Below are 24,419 nucleotides of genomic sequence, written 5' to 3'. Positions count from 1 at the left end.
TCTTTGAAGCTTTGAAGCTAAAGTAGAATATAGTGTGCTTGTATAAAATAGGAGCATCTGAAACTTTTTCTATTTTTTTTTTCTCCTCCAGCGGAGGAGAGCGTGCACGGCATAATATGACAACTTTATCTCTGTGCGCTGGAAAGGTTATTCCTCCGAAAAAAAAAGTCTCGGAGTGAAACTCAGTGATAAAGCAGACGTGCTCGCAATCTCGCTCCTGCCATGCAGGCGACTTGATTGGTTTATCAATTGACCTTTCCCTCACCTTGTAGCAGCGTATCGATCCTCCGACTTTCTTTAAAATGCTGCCTTGCTTAGGCTGTTGTGCGCAGGGTTCATTGGCTGCTGCAACCCCTGTTGAAGAGAGAGTTTAAAATGACTTCATGGAGCAACAAAGAGATTTTGCGTCAGTGTTGCGGTACTTGAGCTCCATTGAGCATGATTTAGTAGTACTTAGGGTTCTGAAGAGTGACCTTTGTTTAAACAAACCTTTTGGTACATTTGAAAGTCTCCCCAGAGTTTAGTCCATCTTACTAACTGAACAATCTAAAATTTTCCATTTTTGGATTTTTGCCAAGATAAGTGGATGGCAACCAGACAAACTATAAAACTGTACTTCTGCTTTATGCAGATGATGCAGTTGTGTTGTTCCCAGAAGGCTTAAAGCCTCAGCATACAGTGTAGCTAAATGAAAGTAGCGACTTGGCTGAGAAACTTCACCTCAATTAATTCAATCATCCATCCATTTTTTATACTTGCTCGCGGGGATTTGCTGGATTGTATGAAGATGGGCTTACACGCTGGGCAAGTCACCGGTTTATCACAGGGCCATGTAGAAAGATAAACAACCATTCAGACTCACACTCACTACACATACACTACACAGAGTTTCCAGTTTGCCTCATATGGTTTTAGACTTTGTGAGAAAGTTGGAGAACCCGGACAGAACCCACAGAGACACAGGGAGAACAGGCAAATCCCACACAGAAAGGCTCCAGACCATCACTGCGCCACCACGCTGCATAACCTTCAGTTTTAATTGTGAAGCAATGATTGTATTTCACATGATGAATTCACGTGGCTAGCTGGCTTAATATGAATGCAGTCAATAGTGGAGTTGTTGGGCCGTTTAGATTTAGTTTATTTAGAAAAGAGCGTGTTCACCCACTTTACACAACAGTTTAGTTTTGTCCTCAAATCCACCATGGTCTTTAAAAGGGTCCGAGAACAAATAAAGCACAATTTGATTTATTATCTGCTCGCTGTTTTTCATTAGACTAACAAAGAAGGTCTATCAGTGTGCATCAGATAAGCAGCACGGCACCTTCATTACTCAGCCAGGGATTTCATGTTTTGTCAGTGTTGTACTGTATACCGTTATCTGTCTGGGGGTGGAGGGAGGAAAAGAATGGCCTGAGAAAGAAATGAGACAGATAGGGAAGAATATTAGCAAAAGATAAGAGGCAGAATGGCAGGAGTGAGGGTGAAGATCAGAGGTTGCACTGCATTAGGAAGGGAATATGTGCAACAGCCAGGAGAGGAGAGATAAGAGGTAGAGGGGGAGTGAGAAAAGAAGGGCGACACGAGAGAAAGCAGCGAGGAGACGAGCCAAGACAAATAGATAAAGGACGCAGGGTTGCGGGGGTTTGGGGTGAGGGGATGGGGGGCGTTCTGGGTCTCTGGGTCCACTCTGGGTCGGCGGAGTGAGATGTGGCCCAACAATAGGGCGACGGCTGCCGAGAGAAAGAAGCAGGAGAGGAATTCACTCCAGGGAGACGTGGAAGCGGGCAGAGTGATCCAGATAGAGAGAGATGGAGATGCAAAGCGTGAGAGGCAGCGTGACAAGGCCGAGTGATGGGAAGAGGGAAAGGGAATGAGGAAGCTGCAGGGAAGCAGTGGGGGTGGGGGGTGTGGAGGTGTCTAGAAAGGGAACAGCACCAACTTCTCCTCCCTGACTGAAACACAACAAGCATATTGCTACATGCAGTGCATCAGAACAGCGTGCTAACCTGTCACGCTGGTATAATTTCTGTTTTGGTGCATTTGCTGTGTTTTATACAGTAAATGATGATGAAGTTTATATTCACCCAATGCAATGCCATCAGTAAGTCTTACACTCGTCTCATCTGCGCCACAGCCTAGTCCACCAGGCTAGCTAGCTAGCTAGCTGTTGGAATGTTTATTATTATTTCCTGTTGCTTTGAAGGTAGCAGTGAACCATTGTCTTTGTCTCCTGTGGCACCCGCTCTCTATTTCTATTAGCGTCGCTTTAAAGAAGCCGCTTCGGGAAAACATCGTAAAAACATCTTCACGGACAAAACCAGCTGCCACGAAACGCCTGACAGTGAGAAAGTCTGAGCGTTCCAAGGGTTTTGGTCAGCACAAGCGATACCTTTCGCTCATTCCACAGAAGACATCGATCCGGTCAGGGCTGGACTGCCGCCGTCTGCTATTACGCCGTTTCGACTGGGGCCCTCAGATGCAGCACAGACCTCATGATGCTAAAGATGGCTAGACAGATAGACGATTGATCCGCCGTCTCTTTGTTACTCGTGGGAAAATGAGGCCCAACGGCAGTTTTGTCATTCAAACCAAGTCCTCACCATCGACGGCTCGACTCGGGCCGTAATAAACACACACAGTGGAAAAGTCGACATTTACAGACTCACATCCCAGTCACTGACTTTGTTTCTTTTGTTTTGGTTTCTTGCTCGCTAGAAATGGCAGATTTGGGGAAAGGTCAAGTCTCGGCTGCACCGTCAGCTGGTGGCGCCGGTTGACAATCCGTCTCATAAACAGCTCTCGCCGATTGACAGAGTAATTGCTCCGTTGTTGACACGCCGCTGAGAGGCTTAATCATTTCCAGATAATGATCAGCTTCCATTCCGCCGTTGATTGTCTTGACGTTTGTTTGCAGAGCGCTAAAAGCTTGTTTTCAGCATCGCGCTCGCGGCAGACTGTCAATAGCGAAGCGCAGCGATGCTTTGCGCTCAGAGGGACGGTGAGCTCCTTTTGTTCGCCGCTTTCAAATAGCTGTGTTTTTGTTTTTTTTTTGCAACAAAAGTTTTGTTCCTATTTGATCTGCTGCCTGGCTGCCGTCTGCAGCTTGTGAATGGAGCGAAATGAATTGTAATTGCCGCACAACGGAGGGGAATTTAATCCAATCGATCCACCAGGGCTCTCCAGCCAACCGGTGATGTCTTTTTTTGTTTTTTCTGCATCACTTTAAATGATTTTCTTGTAGTTATTCACAACAACTGAATGCCATGTATTTCGCCGGCGCCGTCTGCATCACTCAAAGCATTCAAAGCTTGCAAATTCCCACCACCAGCAGCGGCGGTTGAAGGTGAAAACGCCACAGTCAGTCACACCAAAGACCAGATGAAAATGTCGTTGTGTGTCGTGAGGGCCCATGTTAGCACGTGAGAGCTACACCAACACAATCAAACTGTGTTTGCCACGCCGGCTTGCTCGTTAGGGCCGCGGGAGGCATTCAGTTATGCTGCTAATCACATGCTTTCACCACGGTTGGTTAATTGCCGAGGCAAAGAGGCCGGCCACTAAGTGCAGCCTGACTGCTGGAAGGAAATCCGGGCAGCGAATGTCCAGACACAAGGGTTCTACAACTTCTAAAAGCTTCACTTTGCTTCCTTCTTCCATTTTTGATTCCGCTGCCGCCCGTCGGCTTCACAAAGGGCCGTGACAGTTTGGAAGCGGGCGCGTGAACACCGGCTGTGATGCCCATCTGAGTGCAAGGATTAAATCTTCACCAGGAGAAAATGAGGGCCATCGTTTCTGTCTTCATGGATACTCACGTCACTGTCAAAACATTACACATACATTACATGTTTCCCTCATACATTTAGACATGTTTTATGATAGGCTTTAAAATTGTCTACAGATCCATTTGAGCGGACAAACAGCAGCATTTTACTTTCTTTTTTTTTTTTTTTTTTCAGTCGGTGTCCTGCTTGTTTAGTGTTAACATCGGTCAACTGTCATGCGGGGATGAGAGGATTGCGTCTGTGCGTGCCACACCCCCAAGCAGGCATGACCACACATCTCTGGCAGCACGAGCTCGAGCTAGCAAGCACGCACGCACACACACACGAACACAAACTCGCTCCAAAACATGACATTGCACGCTCACAAACTTTTGCATCCAAAAAGCAAATAAGCCCATGTGACTTTCAGACACACGACGACAAATAGATTCAGATTTTTTTTCCTTCTTTCTTGCTGTCACTTGGCCGCGATCCATTTCATTTCATTTCATTCAACGCTGCCCTTCCACGGCCATTGCAGCGCTGCTTGGCCTGAAACATATGCTCTCAGTCTCAGCCGGAGTCGTCCCCCGGGCAAGTGGCGCAGCTCCCACCCCCCAAAAACAAGCACAGGTCCCCGGTGCACGGTCGCCCGTGTTGACGCAGAGGTTCAGCCAGAGGTGGAGAGCACCCGCTGATCAGAAGGCCAGAGCTTTGCAAAGGAAAATGAAAAAAAAAATAATGATGATGATGAGAATATGTGCTGAAAACAGTTTCTTCTGATCTTCCTTCCTCTGATGCCTGTCAGAGGGACGCAGTGGGGGGGCCTCTTGCTGGCCCCTCGCAGCAAAGTGACTCAGGACGAGTTTGTCAGTGAAACGAGTTGCGGGGAGAGAGAGACAGTGAGAGAGAGAGAGAGAACACTAACAAAAGTCAGGGATGCTAATGAAGTGCTACAATCATTTAGCCAGAGAGAGAGAGAGAGAGAGAGAGGGAGGGAGGGAGGGAGGGAAAACGCAGACTGTCAAACAGAAATAGAATCTATTATGTAAAGGGATGTTTTCCGCACGGAGGTCAGGCCCAGCGACGAGCGCCGGCTTCCTGCGTGCGCCGTTTCACTTCCTCTCAGAAGATTTCACCTGATGGTCGAGTGTGTTTATCGCCTTCCCTCCCTGGCACAGTTCCGAACCCTCGCCCCCCACCCCCGTGCTGCAGCCACACAGCCGACCGCTGATTCCGTCACGGCACACTTGGCTTTGATGTCCTGCAATTCGTTTTGACGACTTGCGCGGCTCTTATCAAAAGCACCCCGCCCGGCGATTATCTCAGCGGAGGAGCAGAGAGCCGGCGCCGTCGAGCACAGAGTCTGTCGGAGGAGAGAGAGGCGTGGACACCCGTGCCGCTCCATCAAAGGGTGAAGTTGTCGAGAGCCACAAACAGCAGCAGGGGTGGGCGCACTATGTAATTATGCAAGGTATAATCTGGGCACATTAATCTATTAGCCTCGCAGTGTTTCACTGCACTGGCACTGAGGAGGATTTCATGTGCCGCTAATGCAACGTTTTATTTAGTAATGAGGCTTTAAGAGCATCTACTCACTTTTCTGAAGAAGCAACACTTGTTTATGTTTTCCATTTGGTCGTGAGGCAACATCGTCACTGCACAGCAGGAGGAGGACGACTGCAAATGCAGCTTGGCGGAGATGAACAGGAGAGTACAAGGAAACCGCTGCGTACCATCTCACACCACGCGTTTCTCGGCTTCTTCAGATCTGAATGGACTTAAATGAAGGCTCCCAAGCATGGAACCACCAAGCTGAAGCAGGGAACGGTGGAGGTGGTCCTCCCCGCCCCATTAGCAAGGGTGTTTTGTTATGTACCGTATTTTCCGGACTATAAGCCGTTACCTTTTTCCCACGCTTTGAACCATGCGGCTTTTGCAAAGGTGCGGCTTTTCTGCGGATTTTACTTCACCCGCCAGGGGGCGCTTTAGCAGGAAGTACTAAAGCGATGAAGTGATGAACAGTGACAGGTGGTTCCGGGTTCAGCGTTCATGAAGCCACTTTAATGGTTCCAGTGCGCATGAAGAAAAAGTGACAGCGGTTCGACGTGTGTTCAATGGGTTCAGTGCACAACTTTTCTGTTTTGGCTCTCGTCTGTATGATCTCTCGTCTGTATGCTCTCTTGTCTTTATGCGCTCTGTCTTTGAGCTCCGGTGCGTCGCTGCCTCGATCGAGTTCTGGTCCGACTCCATACCAATTAACCGAGGTGACCAGCGGGACCGCGCAAACAGGATCCGCGGTGCGGGTCCAGAGTCGCAGGCTCGCTGCCGCCGAACCAATCCGCTCCACGGACCCGTTTCCTGACGAAACACCTGCGGCTTGTAGTCCAGTGCGGCTTGTATATGTACACATTTGTTTTCCCCCCTAAATTTAGCTTGTGCGGCTTATATTCAGGTGCGCTTTATAGTCCGGAAATTTCCTTGTTACCCGGAAATAATATTGGGTAACAAGCAAACAATTCTGAAGTTACTAATTTATTTACCATTTATATTGTGCTCTGTTGTTTTTTCAACCAGAAATATCAGCTCTAGCCTCCTTGCAAGGAGCCACATTTCAGCGAGCTTGCGCAAGAAAGCTAGAACGTTAAACAGCATTGTCCAATTCGACTCAAAACGGCGACGCTAACACGGTGTTGTTCCGTCTGAATACCAAATGCAGCCTCCCGGCCAGTCGCTAGCAGGCAACATAGCCACCCGTGTGTGCATCCCCAGAAGACCCTGTGTATTCACCATAAAACGATGGAGCGCTCGCCATGTTGCGCTTTCTGTGATTTCGAGCGTGCAATGTTAACATGGCTCCCATCTCGGCAGATACACAGTCGGTGGCAGGACTTCCTGCGTGTAGCTCAAGAATGTCGTCAGAATCACCGTGCGTTTCACCCACCGCGGTTTCAGGAGCAAGGTTTTTGCCACGGTGCCGCACTTTCTTATGAAAATCTGCTGCAAAAATCACATCTTTTTTTTTTTTCACAGCCTCCCGCGGTGGCAGCCGCTCAGCACAGTCGGCAAACCACATTACTGCAGACAGTTGCTGTGGCAAGCAAAGCTGAATCCTGCTCAGTTTCTCAGTCGTTTAAGACCCTTTATAAGGCCGCAGCTGCAAATAGCGTAAATCCATCCTTATAGCAACAACACACAATGGAGACCGGAACGATGCGTAATGTCACTTTAAAAATGAATGGATGACCCCCAGGGCACGTCACATTCCAGCTGTGACTCCGAGGAACTGAACGGAATGCCGAGCCAATCAGTTGAACGAGAGAAATTCCCAAGTAGTAGCATTGTACCAAAGTTCTAATCGATTCTTTCGAACCATAGAACTGTGGCCTCAGAGATGTCTTGTAACCACTGAATGTCCTCTCTTCGCAGGTGATCCTGATCCTCACCAAGCTGTACGACTTTCACATCGGCAGTGTCACCGAGAGCACGCTGTGGAGGTGAGTGCAGCCCAGATTGAACGTCATGAAATATTCACACGCGCAATGGCTCGTCTTTGAGCTGCGCGGCGACGCTTGCTTTGCCCGCCGGGCAGAATTAGCCTCACACCATTATCCTGCAAATTGGCTTGTTTGTTTCTCGGCTCCTCCCAGAGAAGGAGAGCCGACTCCATCCACCCTGACCAGAGGAGAGCTTTTTTCCTGTTTGTTTGTTTGTTTGTTTTCAATGACTTAAAATGATGGTTCAGACTCATGTCTCACTGGCTCAAAAGCACTACAGTCCCTCACCTCGCCTTGCCTTGCCTCGACCCGTGGTGCCCTGGACAGCGTTTTCCACTGTAATGGCCATTGAGGACAGTCGGCACGCACTTGTTCTCGTGTATTATCTGATGCACTGAAGCCACCTCTCGGGAGCCAAAGAGAGACATGTGCGCATTCAGAGTGGGAACAGCGAGCGAGGCCACAAAGTGAAGGGAACATGGCAAACACGATGGTAAACAAATTCCCACATGAGTCCGAAGTGCATGCAACCTCTTTTCCCAAAGCTGACGGGATGTTGTGTGTCACGCGTTGTGATCCAGCATTTGACCCACATGAAAAGGCTCCCAGAACCAACTGTGGACGTTTCAATTTTCTGTAATACTTTAATATGCTATTTGACTTCAGCACACAAGATCTTTTGGTAAGAATGTAAATTATTCAGTCACTGGAAATGAAAAAAAGACCAATTTAAAGGCCTCCTGTGGAGTTGTCTATTGGACAGAATGTTAGACATGCTGGATGCATCATGTCCTCCTTAAATATTTGGCAAGATGAGTTTAAAAGTAATTTACATTCAGGTTTTTTTTTTCTCAACCTCGCATATTCTTCGCAAGAGGTCTTTTTTTCTTTATCTTTGCTGGTGCATTGCAGTTCACACTAAAAATAAACAAGTGAAAAAGCTCCATTAGTTTGACGAGAGGTCCAAAACTCCACAGGGAACCATTTAGAGAGGAAGTCTGAGGACCAAAGCCACGTGGCAAACAAGAAGAAAAGAATAAAGCAGAGCCGAATCACATCACCATCTATCAGGAGAAAAGCTGTGGTAAAGTTTGCCAGTTTATTTCAAAGTTGACAGGGGGGCAGACATCATTCTGCTTATTAGGCTTCGGGGGAGAATGTTTGGCCAGATGCGGAACTAAAGTCACAGTCGAATCTCTTCCTCCGCCTACCTTCAGCATGCAAAGAGGAGCAGAGGCTGCTTAATGATAACTGGAACACAGCCTGCTAAAGTGCTAGCTTAAATTGTAATTGACATGAAAACAGAGCAACATCAGAAAAAAATCACTTTCCTCTCTACATTATCTACATACGTCCTCCCTTGTCATAGACCACATTGCAGCGTTTGCTCTCTTTTTGCTCAGTGCTCTGCGCTCTTTTCAGCAGAGGCGACTGAAGACGTGCGGGGAGACGGTTTGTTTTGCTGTACATGCTGACAAGGAGTGGAGCGTTGTTTTCTTCCCGGGTCTGTGATCATTTGCACAGAATGACTTCTTCATGATTTAGGAGAAGGCAGATGCACTTGGCAGACATGGGAGGTGTACATTTGCTTTGAGAATAACAGCTGTGACGCAGCGTGGCCTGATTTCACATTCTCTGCACAAAGTGGCAACACAAAGACGTCTGGCCAATAAAACTGCAGCTGCCCTGTCACCCACGGCGCGATGAGTGGGCAGAAGGCGGCGCACGGCAAACTTTTATCAAACTGCTCTACGATGTTACTTGATAAGGCTGACGTCTCCCGCAATACGAGGCCATTCAGTGCCAGATCAGATGCTGCTCTGCTCTCCGTGGAAGCTCTCAGATAATCAATAAAGAGAGAAGAGGCAATAAAGCAAAGCTCCTTGGAAAACAAATCCCTTTTAATAAACATGGCTGAAAATTAGATCTCAGTTAAATCAATAAAACAACAAACGTATCAAATAATGATGAGGCTGCGGTGCAGAGAGCCGAGGCGGCGCTCGGCGATGACATCTTGGGTAGTTTGAGAAGATGAACGGTAGAGTTTGAGAGAGGGGTGGAACCTAGCCGGCTTCATTTTGGCTCCTTTGCAAAAACAAACACAGAATGAAATATTTGAACCACGAAGAAGTGCGACCGTAACCACACATCAGCCCTGTTCCTAAGGTTAATGAAAAAAATTCTATTGGGATATTTGAGATGATAGAATGGCGTAGAAGAGTGCTCGCTTTGAGTTCAAAAACATTTTATACAAGACAAGACGCAGAAAGACAAGATTAACATGGTGTAATTTGTTGCATTTCACCACCACTTTCGACCTTTTATCAAAGGTAATTGTACTTTCATTTGACATTATGTTACGTCCTTCAGAAAGAGTTTGGAAATCGGAGGTCAAGACCGATCAAATTTGAAGTTACCATCTAGAGGCTTCCCATTGTTGCTATAGGCTCCACATTAGCTGTACAGTGCTGCAACATTGGAGACCTATGACACTCACAGTGTTGACATATGACCTCCTAAAGCCAGACGATGTTTAAACTGTACTAAACAACTTTTTGTCTCAAAAGAAGGAGATTGGTTCAAGAACCCACAGATAAAATAGGATTGAAAATAGGATTGAAAACACTCTACTGGAGGTTCGCCAGACGGACGAGCTAGAAGTCAGATTTGAGATGTGAAGTATCCGGCATTGTTAACCTCAAGCTGCAAATAAACAAATAAATAAATCAGCCGCCATCCCTACCTGCCCCCGTCCGTCCGGCTTTATTGACTGGCTTTCAAAGGGAGGGAAAAAAACAACGTTAAAGGATGGCGGCAGATTTCTGGAGGCGTTCACCACTTGCACATTATTGGCTGTAATTAATGAATAATGTAATTCGCCCAAACAGAAAAAGAAGGCATATTGACGTTTCTAAAACTAAAAAAGGTCAAAACGACTGACAGCGATGGATGGGGTTTGGAGCACTTTGCCTGTCAGTGACCAATTAGCTCCGAGCCGTTTCAGTGTGAAATGTGCAAATGTGTTAATAAAAAAAAGGAAGGTGCAGTGGGATGTTGTCTGGAAATGCACTCGTTATTTGATGATTATTTATTCCAAAAGCAGGAAGTTGAATGGAACCAATTCATAATGCGAGGGTCAAGGTTCAAGGTAGCGAGGCAAGGCAATTCATTATGCAGCCAGCAGTATCAATCACACAAGTAATAAAACATATTAAAAGATAGCAACAGCGTAAAAAATAAAAATAGATCTTAACAGACCACTAGATCAGAAGAACAAAAGGAACTTTTGCCACTGCATTGCAGCCAAAGGCCTTAATGAGAAAAAGAGCTGAACTGGCAGCGGCCCCCAACCGACAAAAGACCACAACGTCTCTGGATAGAAAACTTTAGTTCTCCTGATTGAAGTTGAAAGAAAAAAGATAAAAGCCAACTGTCGCCCAACTGTCCGAGTGCAGCGTGCGGCGGAACGTGTCGGGCTCGCTCCCTCGCTCTCTCACTCGGGGGCTGGAAGCTGGCTAATTGAGATCGCAGCTCTGATGGGGCTTGAAGGGGGAGCCGCCGCAGTGAATGTTTATCACTTCACGGTAATACATCCCAAATGGCAAGTCCAACGCTGCCTTTTTACAAAGGTCACAGCAGTGGCAGCACCTCAAAGTATCGCCCAGTCAGTCTGTCAATTTTAATGAACACCCTGACCTTAAGGAATGAAAGCTGATCAGTCAGCCTGTGCATAATTTTTAAAGGGTGGGGGGACGTGGCAACCGGGTGAAGGAATGAGGGGGCGCTGTGCACGCCTGACAATAAATCAGCTGTGCAAAACAATTCCTCTTCAAAGTTGTTCGCCGTCTCTCATCGCGCCTCCGGAAGGAACGGCCATCCGTGCAGGCAATTGATCAAATATGACAGGCCCTCCACTCATTTGCAGGTAGTCAGATGGGGGTAAATTAATGGCAACAGCAAAGTCGGGTTGTATTTCACCTCCAACTACCAGAGCGATCTGACATCCGACACATGTCCTTTCAAACAAACAAACAAAGACCTGGAGTTTGAAAGTGATGAGCCCAGTTTGTTTCTGATCTACTGAGCTGGAAACTTAGAAGCATTGAGGAGCTACTCCAGTGGTCATCTGGTTTTAGGTTTTAGGTCTGACAGTCCAGGTTTAAAACATGTTAGGCAACCTGGGCAGCTTTGGGGCAGATGTTCATTAAAGACATATTTTGTTTCATAGTTTGTTTATGGTGTTATGATTCAAGACGCCCTGACTTCCTGGATTGTTCATGTGTTCCTTCCGGTAGTTGTCCTGTCTTATGAAGTGACTACGTTTTATGCAGCCTTGTTAATCCACATGAAACCCCTAACAGAAGCATGATACTAGTGTTTGCACATTTTTTTAATGATTTTCTTCAAATCATTTTTTAAGTCCATGTGTGCTTTAAATTTGCTTTGCATTTTCTGGAAGCACACTTTATCACCACGTCACCATCATTCAAAATCCTAATTTAAAATTAATCAATGCAGAGTTTTTACCTTGGCTCTTACTTTTATGTTGGAATGTTTACCACTTTTAATCATTTTGAGGAAATTTTTGCAAGGTGTCCTTTTTACTCCTATTGATCTAAGAGCTCCAAGCACAACACACACACACACACACACACACACACACACACACACACACACACACACACACACACACACACACACAAAACCCAAAACAAAACAACAATACTTTGGTTATTATAATTGCTCTCAAACCAATGTGACTCATAAATCATTTTAATTATTCCAAAGACTCGGTAAGGACAAGAAATAAGAAATAAGAAAGTTCCTGGGCTGCATCCTGCTCTGCATTGGTGCAGCACAGCAATTTGTTACACAATGTCGCTCTCTGGTTCTGTCCCCGCTCTGCTGATTCAGCAGCAGCTGGTCTGGCAGCGTTGTCAACGATGATGTTGGCGCTGGAAATTGACAAGGATGTCACAGTTCAAGTCAGAAGTGTAGGTGGGACGATGGACTCGGGCAGCCCCAATTTCCAAAAAGGGATTAAAGCAGTTTCTAATAAAGCAATGAATGGAAAAAAAAAAAAAAAAAGGAGCAGCAGAGAAACAACACGTTTGCAGCCAAGATGCAAAACAACAGGTTTATGGCTAAATTGTTCACTGCACTTACAAGCTGCTAACACGCATGTTGTAACCAAAGAAAGACCCGGGGCCAGTGCAATACTTTCCGGGTCCTCCTGGAAAACTGATGTTCCATAGCTTTCGATAGTTGCTGATCAATCAGTTCAAAGGTTGAAATAAAGCAAAGTAGGCGAGGATCAGAGGCATTTCTTGCAGGTTTACTGACAGATTAAAAATTGTACCGTAACCTGGGGTCATCCAGAATTACAATAAACAAGACAACAACATCCTATGACGCACCGACGATGAACCCCCAATGTGCGGGAGTCCACGCAGTTTTTAAAGAGTCCAGCATGGCAAAAATAGTGTCTCCTGTCCTATGGATATCCCAAGAAGGTGTTGTACTTGGACCAAAGCTACAGCTGCTCTCTTATAAGGAGTGACTATACCAACAGATCTCTAGCTGGTCAGCTGCTCTCTCTTATAAGGAGTGGCTATACCAACAGATCTATAGCTTGTCTTGCAACCTCTGACCTGCTATGGCATATTCTTGTCTTGTGGTCATTTGCCAGCTGCAGATGTCCATCAATGGACAGACTTTTTGACGTTGGTCAGTGTCCTTGCTGCTCACACCATGTATATTCCATTTTAAATCACCATATGCATTTTTCATGCCCAAGATCTATGAGACTCCTACCCGTCTCCCTCCTCCTCCATCGCCCATATTTTCTTATTTCTTATGTGCTGTTAAGCACTCGCAGTTTCATCATTGAGACTGCCTGCACCCAGTGACTACCAGGGTGGGAAAACAGCGACAGCGTTGTTGTGTTCTTGCTGAGTGCACTCCACGCTAGGAGGCTAGATTAAATAGTCTGGCTACAGGCAGAGTGTTAAAGTCTGTTTCAAGACAAACTGCCGCTGACAAGTTGGTTGTCCTGCTGTTGTTTGTTTAAACTGGGAGTAAACCAGCAGGCTGAGAGGACTCTCTTCCTCTGTCGACCTTTGGGTGAACTGTCCCTTTGAGACCGATGGGTTATGCTGGTCATTTGCCCGTGATCCATGGCAAGGAACCATTTGTCACAGACAGTTACTGGGGTTCCAAAACTGGCCATTTCCACTTCAGTTTCTCTTAGAATCATCTTTGGATCATGAGAACCGGACGGCCTGCAGAGGGCAGTGTAAGTGACGCGTCTCTGCTGCTATTACTCTCTGCTTCGCTCTCATTGCGCTCGTCATTTCGATGGCATCTCCACTGCCATGGCCTCTTCTGTCAATTGGCACAAGAATGACAGAGTAGTTACCTACCAACGGACCACCATGGAAAACACATCCCAGTCAATGAACACATGTGACCAGCCAGACCTTGAAATACGGCCCATTGGGCAATGTTGCAATTAAAAAATAAATAAATAAATCTTGGTCCATTTGTCCTTTATTCGTTCCATTAAAGCAAATTTTCAGACCTCACAAGGAAGTTCTGAAGTGAATTATTTGAGTTTAATTGGTCTTATTCTCGCCTTGAGCAAATTAACGCTGATGTGATTAAAAGTAGCACTCCCTCCTCTCGCTCCCTCCTCAGTCCCCTGACAGCACGATGATTACAGTCCTAATGGTGTTTGGTTTGAAGAGATGTGCATTTTTTTTTTATCTTCCTTGTGAGGAACTACAATAGTTTGGGGATAAATTTATTAAAATCAATATTTATTTTTTTTTGGTTTTTGAAAATTACTTTTTTCCTTTAATTATCATGGATTGCCTGTATGCGTTCACTAATATTGGACATTCAGTCTGAGGGGCTTAGCCTGGAATGAACCTTTACAAGTTCCACTGCATATCTTGATTTTAAGCTTTGTAGAAACAAAGGTATTAAAGGATGACGTGAGATGCGAATTGTTAGGTGTTTGTTATTCCAATTTATAACCTCCTGAAACAAAAACAGAACTGTAAGCGATCAAAAAATAAAGGCAGTGGGAGTGAGCGGTGAGACAACGCTACAACGAAAAGAAGTTGCAATTAGTTCACACAGCCTCGAAGTCTTCCTGATGCAGGTACCCAAGTCCGGGTCAAGGTGAAAGTCTGTGTCAGCAAAGGCTTGACTTGACTTGACTTCTTCTACCGCTTATCCGGGGTCGGGTCGCGGGGGCAGCAGCCTTAGCAGAGATGCCCAGACCTCCCTGGCCCCAGTCACCTCCTCCAGCTCATCCGGTGGGACCCCAAGGCGTTCCCAGGCCAGCCGGGAGACATAGTCCCGCCAGCGTGTCCTGGGTCTTCCCCAAGGCCTCCTCCCGGTGGGACATGCCCGGAACACCTGCCCAGGGAGGCGTCCAGGAGGCATCCGGAACAGATGCCCGAGCCACCTCAGCTGGCCCCTCTCGATGCGGAGGAGCAGCGGCTCTACTCCGAGCTCCTCCCGGGTGGCTGAGCTTCTCACCCTATCCCTCAGGGTGCACCCAGCCACCCTGCGGAGGAAACTCATTTCGGCCGCTTGTATTCGCGATCTTGTTCTTTCGGTCACTACCCGAAGCTCGTGACCACAGGTGAGGGTGGGAACGTAGATCGACCGGTAAATCGAGAGCTTTGCCTTTCGGCTTAGCTCCTTCTTCACCACGACGGACCGGTACAGCGACCGCATCACTGCAGCCGCTGCGCCGATCCGCCTGTCGATCTCACGCTCCATCCTACCCTCACTCGTGAACAAGACCCCGAGATACTTGAACTCCTCCACCTGAGGCAGGATCTCCCCACCATCAGCAAAGGCATCTGAGGTAAAACCTTTGTGAAATCATGAACAATCAATCAGTCAACCATTTGTGATTGGCCCTTATGACCACATTATGACCACAAGGAGGAGAAAAAGCAAAAGAATATCAAAACAAAAGTGACTCTAATTAACAAATTCCCCGGCCACAAAGAAAAGAAAACAGGGCTGTGTAATCTAAACGGTGGGGATTCCCCTTGTGTTTCCGCCAGAGCCCGACTTGATTTTGCATTATAAATAAACAAGCTGCACTCTAATTGCAAAGCATCCGACCGAACAACAAAAAATGGAAATCGAAAGACCACATGCGGAATTACTGGAATCTTTCTGCGCACGAAGATTCCAGTATCCCTCCACTGGTCTCCAGTGACACACTGCGTGTATCTGAATGGCATGTTTTGCAGAGCCGATGACCTCTGACCCCTCCGCGTGCGTCACGTTTGTGTTCATCAGTCCATGTTCAAATGGATCCATAGACCCGGGTGATAAAAACGCATGTGGTGTGATGAAAGATAAGGGTAAAGGTACCAGCTGGATGCTGGAGTGAGCTCTGAATGTTTTCCAGCAACCCTTAATTGATATTAGAGACGCACGGTGAGTGGACGGACACGCACCTCCTGTGTCGGGGGGATTGCTTCTCCTAAATGCAGGGAGCTGCCGGAGAGAAGCTTGCCTCATTACTGGCTGGCTGCAGACTCCTCGTCTCCTGCTGTGCCAGGATGGGGGTCACCTGGGGGTGAGGAGTGACATCCTCTCAAATTGCATCATTTTGTTGAGCATGCTCACAGGCTATGTGATATTTCACAGGTCAGTGCCTATAATAAGGGCCCGGCTCTCTCGGAAAGACCCACCTGATGTCTGTGACCCTTTCGCAATTGGACTTGGTCCACCAACCCACCCACCTCGAAACCGTGCGCCGACTCGGTCTCGGCGAAAAGTTCCAAGAGCACTTCAAAGAAAATATTTGGCGGGAGGATGAGGTTAACGCAGCTCCCTTTGGCTGATAGAAACAGAGGAGCACTGCGGGTAATAGAGGTTTCATGGTATGGAAATGTAATATCGGGGGTAGCGGCGCCGAAATATTAGTGTGCTGGATAAAGTCAAAAAGTGTACAGAGCTGAAATTATTTCCCCAACTTTTGCTTGGTTGGAAGAATGAATTCCGCTCCGTCCCCAGGAGATATTAAGACCTCTAAATGCATTGTGGGAGAGATGATGAATGGACTCGCAGGCTAACAGAATATTTAGCTGCTAAAGACCCAAATAGCTCTTCCTCATCAGTCATGGAAGACAAAGTCAAGATTCAATTTATAGTTTTTTGCTTGTCAGCCGTTGACAACACAAGGTGTGCTAAAGAACGCCGCACAATAACAGCAAGTTTTGTAAATGGGGGATTGTTTTCTAACACATCTGCTATAAAAACCTTTGATGCAAATGATATTTGGTGTAGAAGAAAAAAGTCAAAACTTTAAAATTTGAAAACCTTTTTACGTGGACGCAGACCACAACTCAATTATTTTGGACTTTAAGGCAAACGTAGAAGTACAAGTCATTAGGTATCCAAAATTTCAGTTTAATCAGATTTGAGTTGAGTTGGATCATGTCAGTCTTGTAACATAGGCAGTAAAGTCAGATGTTGCTTCAAACTGTGTTAAGACTATGTTTATTTTCTGTTGTTGGAGCGTGCGATAAGATTGCATAAAAATTTGCGTAGCCAGAATAATTTATACTTTTAGTTATTGTAAAAATAAAACTTTCATGTCTCAGAGAACAAGTACGTTTTACTAATTCATACATACATATTACTAATTCATTAAACCTTATCGTGGTCATAACTCATTTCTCACTCACACATTTCTTTTTCTGTACCATGAGAAACAGAACAGAGCTCTCTCTGAATGCTGCCCCCATCTGCTGAGTCAAGAAACTGCATGACAAAAGAGCAACATGCTGGAGGGGGAGGAGCCAAGTGTGTCCTGCAAGAAGTTTGTCCAGACAGAACTGTTCTTCATGATGACACATCCAACACCAAAACACATTCACCGATGTATTACCGATATCAATACGCCCCTCAGCGCTAACCACTGCGCCACCGTGTCGCCATAATAATAATAATAATAATAATAATAATAATAATAATAATAATAATAATTATAATAATAATTATAATAATAATAAAAAAAAGATTCACTCTGTGTGGCGGACGCAGGTGATGCTAATTGGAGGGAAGGTGAGCAGAGTCTACTGCTTACATTGGCACAAAAGTTGCTGCAGCCCGAGGGTGTGTGCGGCAGTGGGAAAAAAGTTTATTCTTCATTTCTCGCTGCTTCCTTCCTGCTCTGCACCAATATTCTCAAAAAAAAAAAAAATCTCCTTCACGTGTTTGAGTTATAAGTTCCACATGATTGGCTCTGGAGCTGCTTATCAGGTGGGGAAGAAAGGCAGCAGATAAAGGCAGCGTCGAGTCTTCAAGGATCGCTCCCACTCACCTCACAGGCGGCAGCCCCTCCCCCGCCTCTCTCAGGGAAAAAGGCGACAAAACTTGTGTTTACCCTGTGCTGTTGCCGCCGCTGCCACAACACGACGCCCGCCGATCAAACAAAGGCGCGCGCTCAGGCTTCTCTTGCCGCCGCCCGCCTCTTATCGCTCGCACTTTAAGCGAGTCCCCCCCGCCCGAGCAACAGCTGGCGCTCCGCTAAACACTTGCATTTTTGAGTCGTTCATCCCCGTCGGGCGGCTTCTGTGCTGACAGAGGAAGCAGGGGGTGATTTAAAATTGGATTCCCGCGTACGCCGCGCCCGGGTCGCATAAATCCAACGGAATTACGGCGGATATAAATCAAAAGTTTGTTTGCAACCCCTATCTATTATGACATGGCTTTGGAAAAAAAGCGGGGTGCGCAGAGCTCCTTGCCGTCGCTTTATATTAAACAGGAAAATACTTCACTTTCGCTCTGCACTTCGGCACTCTGCGTCATTTTTAAAGTTGGAGTACCGTCCCTGTGTTTTTCGAGCGGGTGCCAAAGTTTGGTGACAGATCATTAAATCTCTTATGGCAAGAGTGAACGTGCTGTCGGAGAGACGAGGTATCAAAGGTCACCCAGGGTTCCTTCCAGCAAGGACCTCCAAGGAAAAAGGGACGAGCGGATGAGACATTAGCCGTCAGGTCGCCGATAGTTAACTTTGGCTTCACACGATTGTACTTTATTCTCTGACGGTTCAACAGAAGTCGACTGAATCGTGAGAATTGCCAACAGACAAAGGCGGAAAGACAGATAAGAAAGTCATTTTTTCGTCGATGGATATTGGAGGTGGATGAGGCTTTTTTTTCTCATCACTAATATTCTTATTATTTGGCCAATGCTCGGTAAAACCCAGGGATGGCGGTGCCAGTGTGAAATTCCCAGCCCATCTGGGCTCCAACAGGCACGTTTGCCTGAATCTCGTCGGCTCGTCTCGACGACTAAGCTGCTGTCACGCGATTGGCTGATTAGACTTTTGTTATCCTCTCCCTTTCCCTCCTCTGCACTTTAAATGCCGCTGTAATGAGGCTAATTTCCTCTGTGTGGAATTAATAAAGTATTCTCATTATTCCTTCTTATCATTATCTTATCATCAAATATTCTTACTATTTGCGTTGCTAACTTTTTACCCAATAAAGTGGCCAGTGAGCCCCTTTTAACTGAAAGATGTTAGATAATTAGTTACTTTTTTTTTATTACTTTGCCGTCCTTCAAATTCAATTCCATCCACTTTTATGTGGATGATGGTTAACTCGAAGACATCAAAAAAGTCCCACTGGCCCTTGGTTCACATGCTTTGATGAGCGGCGAGCTTCCCTCCAGTGCCGTCCCCTGAGATCTTTCCTTTACTCTGCCTCTTCCTTCAGCCGAGGCGAACGTCCACCTCCTCCCTCCCTCCCTCGAGACCAGGCCACATCACGTCACGTCAGTGACTGTCACTAATGACACAGGAGGCCTCGCCGGCGGCGGTGGTGGCACCCCAACCTGTGTAATAATGGCAGCGGCGACTTCTTCTGCGGTCCTGCTGGCTGCATGAATAATGAATGGAAGTCATTCAGGTTGTTCTTTGCCCACCAGCTTTGCCGGGTTGAAAGATGCTCCTGGAGGGTTCACCCGCCCCACTCCTCCACACTCGACCCACTCCCCCGTAAAAGCTTGCGTCGCGACTTGAGATCACACGCGGTGGAGCAACATCTGTGATCGGCCGCTGCTGGAGCGGCCCGGGGTTGACGGAGAGGTTAGGAAAGGAGAGGTTGCAGGGGGGCCGTCGGCTCGATGTGGGTCAGGCCGGCTGGAGGCCGCCGCGCTAACAAGCTGGATGTCCAGAGCGGATTTGTCTTTTGTAACCTTAAAAAAAAAAAAAAGAATAATTCTTTCTAGACCTCATGAAAAAGTCACCATGTCTGGGAAGAAAGTTTTAAAGATTTATGTGTTATTTAAAGATTCATTCTTGGGAAGGGGAGCGGGGGGGCGAATGTTGGGAAAAAAAAGGGAAAAAAAAAACATTTCATTTTGGACGGCGCCGAGCCAGGAAGACGGATCAAGCCGGTCGACTCGGCGACATCCACCGTCAAGGTTGAGGGGAGAAGCAGGGCCGCTCGCAGTACACTGTCACTGAGAGCCGCGTCTGAATGTCGGCGCTCCTGTACTTCATGCGAGGTATTTCCTGAACGGTGCGGTTGTCACGCGGGGATGGTTATATTCGGCGAGGCCCGACGGCATGGATTTGTTTTTTTCTTTTTTTTGTTGCATCAAAATATTTATGTCTACGCCCCCCACCACCACCACTCCCTCTCCCCCGACCCCCACCGCCACCCTCCTCTACTCATTGTTCTGGCATATCAGCACTCTGACACCGGCTTGTTGTCAGGCTTTTTCTGTTTTGTGTGTGTGTGTGTTTTTTATTTATTTTTTTATTTATTTTTTTATTTTTTTATTTTTTTCATCGGCCCGCCTCCACTGCTGCCTGGTGGATTCCGGGGCCGCATTTCCTGTTGCTGTTTGTTTCACACATGGGCTACTTTTGTATTTTCCTTTTCAATACCCTGCACTGACACGGACCCGTACATCAACTCACCCACACGCGCGCCCGCGCTCCTTAATCTCTTGAAGGCTCCGCCACACCGTGTTTTGTCTTCGTGGTTCCATTATTTTCTTTTATGCTTCGCCGTCCTCTGCTGTCACGTGCGTCTCACAGTGGCGCCGACAGGAGGAGGAAAAAAAAAACAAAAAAAACACCTGCAAAGACGTTATCTTCCCATCTTAATGTGCCCGTTCGCCAAAGTCATTTTCAATTACGCCTCAGTGGCTTCCGCGTTAGCGGTTGAGACTCTTGAGCTGTAGCCTCGGGTGAGAACGCAGCAAGACGCCGCTGCCGTGCGAGTGAGCGTGTAGGTTCTGCAGATATACTCCTTGACAGCACGCACTTCATAGCTGTCCATGCTGAGATATGCTTTACTGATGCCAGCAGTGATTATTGGAAGCTGCAGGAGGTCTGGGGACATACTGCAACACAATCTCCAAGCTCGTTTTTCTGCACTTTTTCCATCATTTTCTATACAGAATACACACACACACACACACACACACACACACACAGACGCACACACTAACACAACGTGCAGGTTTTCATTAATGCTTGGACTCATCTGATGTGGCATCTCAAAAATTAAAATGCCATGCTAATACTTTCTTGCAGTGGGAAATATTGTCAGACATGGTACTGCTCATTTAAATGCTTGTTATTATATATTCTTCTACGTTAACTTCATTTTCTTTAGTTTTGTCATTTTAAGCTACAAATGAAAGGTGCAGGTCCCAGCTGTTGTGGAGCTGGTGTGGGTATTAGGCACCGCTTTATTGTATGTTACTATATGTGGTTGGAAAACAACATTGGAAGATGCAAAAACCCACAAGGGTAATGTTTACTTAACATTACATAAATGAATTGACTCAATCACCAACCTTCAGTTAGCCCAAGCACCTGACCTTAAGAAGAATGAAAGAGGCAAGAGGGCAGTTGGGGTTGGTTTTATGGGGGAAAAAAGCATCAACAACAAAAAAAATATCCCTGTAATGAAGTGACTTTACCATACATCAAACAATAGTACTAATTCCAAGCTATTAACAACATGCAAATATAATTATTGAAGGTGGATTTCTGAAACGTCTTTGATATGAGTCATATTTTTCAAAAAATAAAAAAAAGGGCAAGCATGAAAAGGAAAAATTCACGGCCCTGGTTTCCTGTGGATGCTGCAATTAAATTATGTGATAGCAGTACTCGACTTGCTGTTTGTCTGTTTTTGAAGACATTAGAGTCCTTTGAGAATTATTTAGTGATTTTAGTGAATCACGCTGCTTTCAATTCCAAACTTTAGACAAATTCATTCTCAGTGTGTCACTGCAGGGACAGTGATGGAAGGACTCCCCTTGGGATTTCACCTTCTCACACGACAGAACAGGGTCTGTGTGTTCGGCTAGAATAATAGGTGAATGATTTTTCTTTTTTTCTTTTGTTTGATAAGATTGTAAATAGCAACAGCTTTACAAAGATGAGCCGACCGATGAACACTGGAGACAGTATTTCTGCTTTTCCTTTCTTTTTTCTTATAAATCACTGTGGTGTTGGAATCCAAAACAGAAGAGGAAGCTGCTAGTATCCAGGTAACAAGACAGCAGACGTGAGAGGGGGTGTGAGGTGTCTTCCACAAGCTCTGGCTAATACTGCGCTCACAATGGGAAACGCCACTTCAATGACAGCGTGCAGTTGAACCCAGTAAAGGCACCGACACGCCGTCTGGGATGACTTAACACAGGAGGAGAAGCTGGTCTCACAAACACAGTCAGTCGATGGAGATAGTCGGCTTGCAATTGCAATTCACAAAACTAAACATTATGCTCGACTCAAATCCTGAGCAAACCTGTACGGGCCACATCTAGATTTCTGTCAGATGGGTGCAGCAGGAAACGGTATCTCCGCCACCTCCAGGCTGGACATGGAGGGGGAAAGAAAACTCACTCACAGTGGCTGCAGCTCAGATGATTATTTCCAAAGGGGTTAAGCCGCTTTAAAAGGAACCATTATGTCAAATTCAGTCACACAGGCCGCAAGAGGCGAAAAAAAAAAAGAAAAAAAAATTGCCTCTGCCTGAATGTTGTTTCGAGTGCCTGCCTTGGATTAGAGCCCTTAATAATCCATTGGCTGAATGTCGCAGTACGCTGGTGGCTTGTGACAGACTAATTGCCCCGGGCGGCTCATCTGTCCATTCATTTTCTATGGCTGCTTCCTCCTGCTCAGCCTCACAGGGAGGCTGAAACCCTCTCTCTCTCTCTCTCTCTCTCCCTCTCTCTCCCTCTCTCTCACTTGTTCTCTTTGCCTCAGACTAAATAGCAGGAAACTCTGGGAACAGGTCACCAGTCGCTGCAGGGCTGTCACTCTGACAAACACATTACAATCCTCACTGTGGGCCACTGCGACCCCGTGATCACTGAACTTTAGCACGTCAACTTCTGCAGCAGGTCAGTATTTTTAGATATTTAGGCCGCAGCCGACGACGGTTGTAGGAAAAAAAAAAGTGCATGTTATGGGAAGGATGGAGAGGTGCGGCAAGGACCGTTGTCACGCACTCTCAGGAAGTCTCTAGTCTCAGAGTAAAAACCTCACAAAATACATATTCAGCATAGGTTGTTTTTTTTTACATGTCACTTCCATGTGCAGTGACAGGTCATCGCAGTCTTGCCTTGGATGTTAAGTCATCGACTGTCTCAGACAGATTGAAGGATGGCAAGCAGACTTATGGTAGGGCGTGTTTCCACTCAGCTCGGTACGATGCAGATCGGTTAGTACCCGTTACCATTCTTTGAGACCATTCTCGAGTACATAGGAGTCTTGAGGAAGCTGGTCCTGGTGCAGCATCATTATTACAGTCTCTCCCCTAAATACCAAAAAGATGCATCTATTTTAAAAATGTGTATTGTTCTCCCTATTGGTACCACCGCTTCCCCGTCTCTTCTCTTCTCTTCTTCATGAGTTGACTGACCTCTCATGCACTCCATTGTGATGCTTTTGTTACACAACTCATGCAGGTACAGTCATATTGATTCTAACACTACTTTCAGTCTTGGTCTCTATTCGCTCAGTCTTAGGAGTGTCTCAGTCTCAGTTAAGGCACTCTTGACAGTCTTGGCAGTCTTGATGATCTGGATTCCGCCAATCACAAGGACTGTGTGGAAAAATGCCAACCGATGGTTGAACAAAGAATTGCACTCAACATATGCGTATATAGTTTTCCGTCAACTGTCCCTTGTTGTATCACCAGATCTGTTGGTGGCCTGACATTTCCCGCCACGCGTGTGGAGAAGAACCAGCTTTGTCACCCCCGCGCTTGTGGTGCGTTTCCGGAAACAAGAGTCGACAACAATTCCGACGACGACGGTGGGAATGTCTGCAGAGCGCTCAGGCGTCCTCTGCCCCCCACCCCTCAGCACTGCACACAGCGCTCCGCTTCACCAGTGCGGAGAATGTTTTTCAAGCGCGCGAGCCAGCGAGTCTCCTGGCTGGATTTTGCCGCGGGGGCTCGATGCTACAGAACCTTTGCCCCCCTTGCCCTCCCCCCCCCGACAAGCCTTACTCCCCCACCCTCCTCCATATCTCCTTCTTCTACTAGTGGACAGGCAACCAAGTCAGATTCTAGTCCGACGAATCCACCTGATGAACAGCTTTGTTTTCCAGCTGCTGATGGCGATTCGCCAGCACTCTGTCTCATCTGTGCCGACCTTCCTGTGTGTCTTCCTTCGTTTCGCAGCTCTGTGTGTGGATGAGTGATGTTTATTTTTTTGTCCTTTAAGACAGTGTAAAAACATAATTCATATTCAGCTCCCCCCCCCCCCTCCCCCCCCTGGAAAAAAAAATGAAACAAGTTGATTTGGTGGAGGTTTTCATCCCTCGTGCTTTGAAGTGCGCGACTCAGTGCACGGTCAACAGTGTTATGCACCGACGCCGAGTTGTTCTGCTTTCCTGGGAGCCATCTGGCAAAACCTCACAAACATTCCCTAATGCAATTTCAGTCTGCTTTTACTGCCTCCCCCACACCCCCCACCCTCTCCCCTCCACCCCCCGCTGCCGTCATTTGATGTTCACACACTGGATTTGCCACACTGTCACTCTCCAAGAAACGGGAGCTTTTACTTCATAAAACGCGAGTCAAATGCAGCCGCCGCTTTCTGTGAAGTGCAGCAGGGGACATCCGGTTTGTTTAAG

General features: G+C 46.7%; 1 protein-coding gene across 1 annotated transcript in view; it reads left to right on the top strand.

Moving 5' to 3' along the window:
• Positions 1 to 24,419, top strand: part of sorcs3a (sortilin related VPS10 domain containing receptor 3a) — a 176,335-nt gene that overhangs the window by 65,254 nt on the left and 86,662 nt on the right. Inside the window, exon 2 of the mRNA XM_076035191.1 lies at positions 7,194 to 7,261. Coding sequence (XP_075891306.1) covers positions 7,194 to 7,261 — 68 coding nt within the window. The remainder of the gene's footprint in view (positions 1 to 7,193; positions 7,262 to 24,419) is intronic.

Source organism: Nelusetta ayraudi, unplaced genomic scaffold (assembly GCF_046127955.1).
Source record: "Nelusetta ayraudi isolate G7.1 ecotype Tasmania unplaced genomic scaffold, CSIRO-AGI_Nayr_v1 ptg000004l, whole genome shotgun sequence".
In the NCBI taxonomy this organism is placed as follows: domain Eukaryota; kingdom Metazoa; phylum Chordata; class Actinopteri; order Tetraodontiformes; family Monacanthidae; genus Nelusetta; species Nelusetta ayraudi.
Note: the sequence above shows the minus strand (reverse complement) of the source record. Positions and strands in the feature narration are given on the sequence as shown.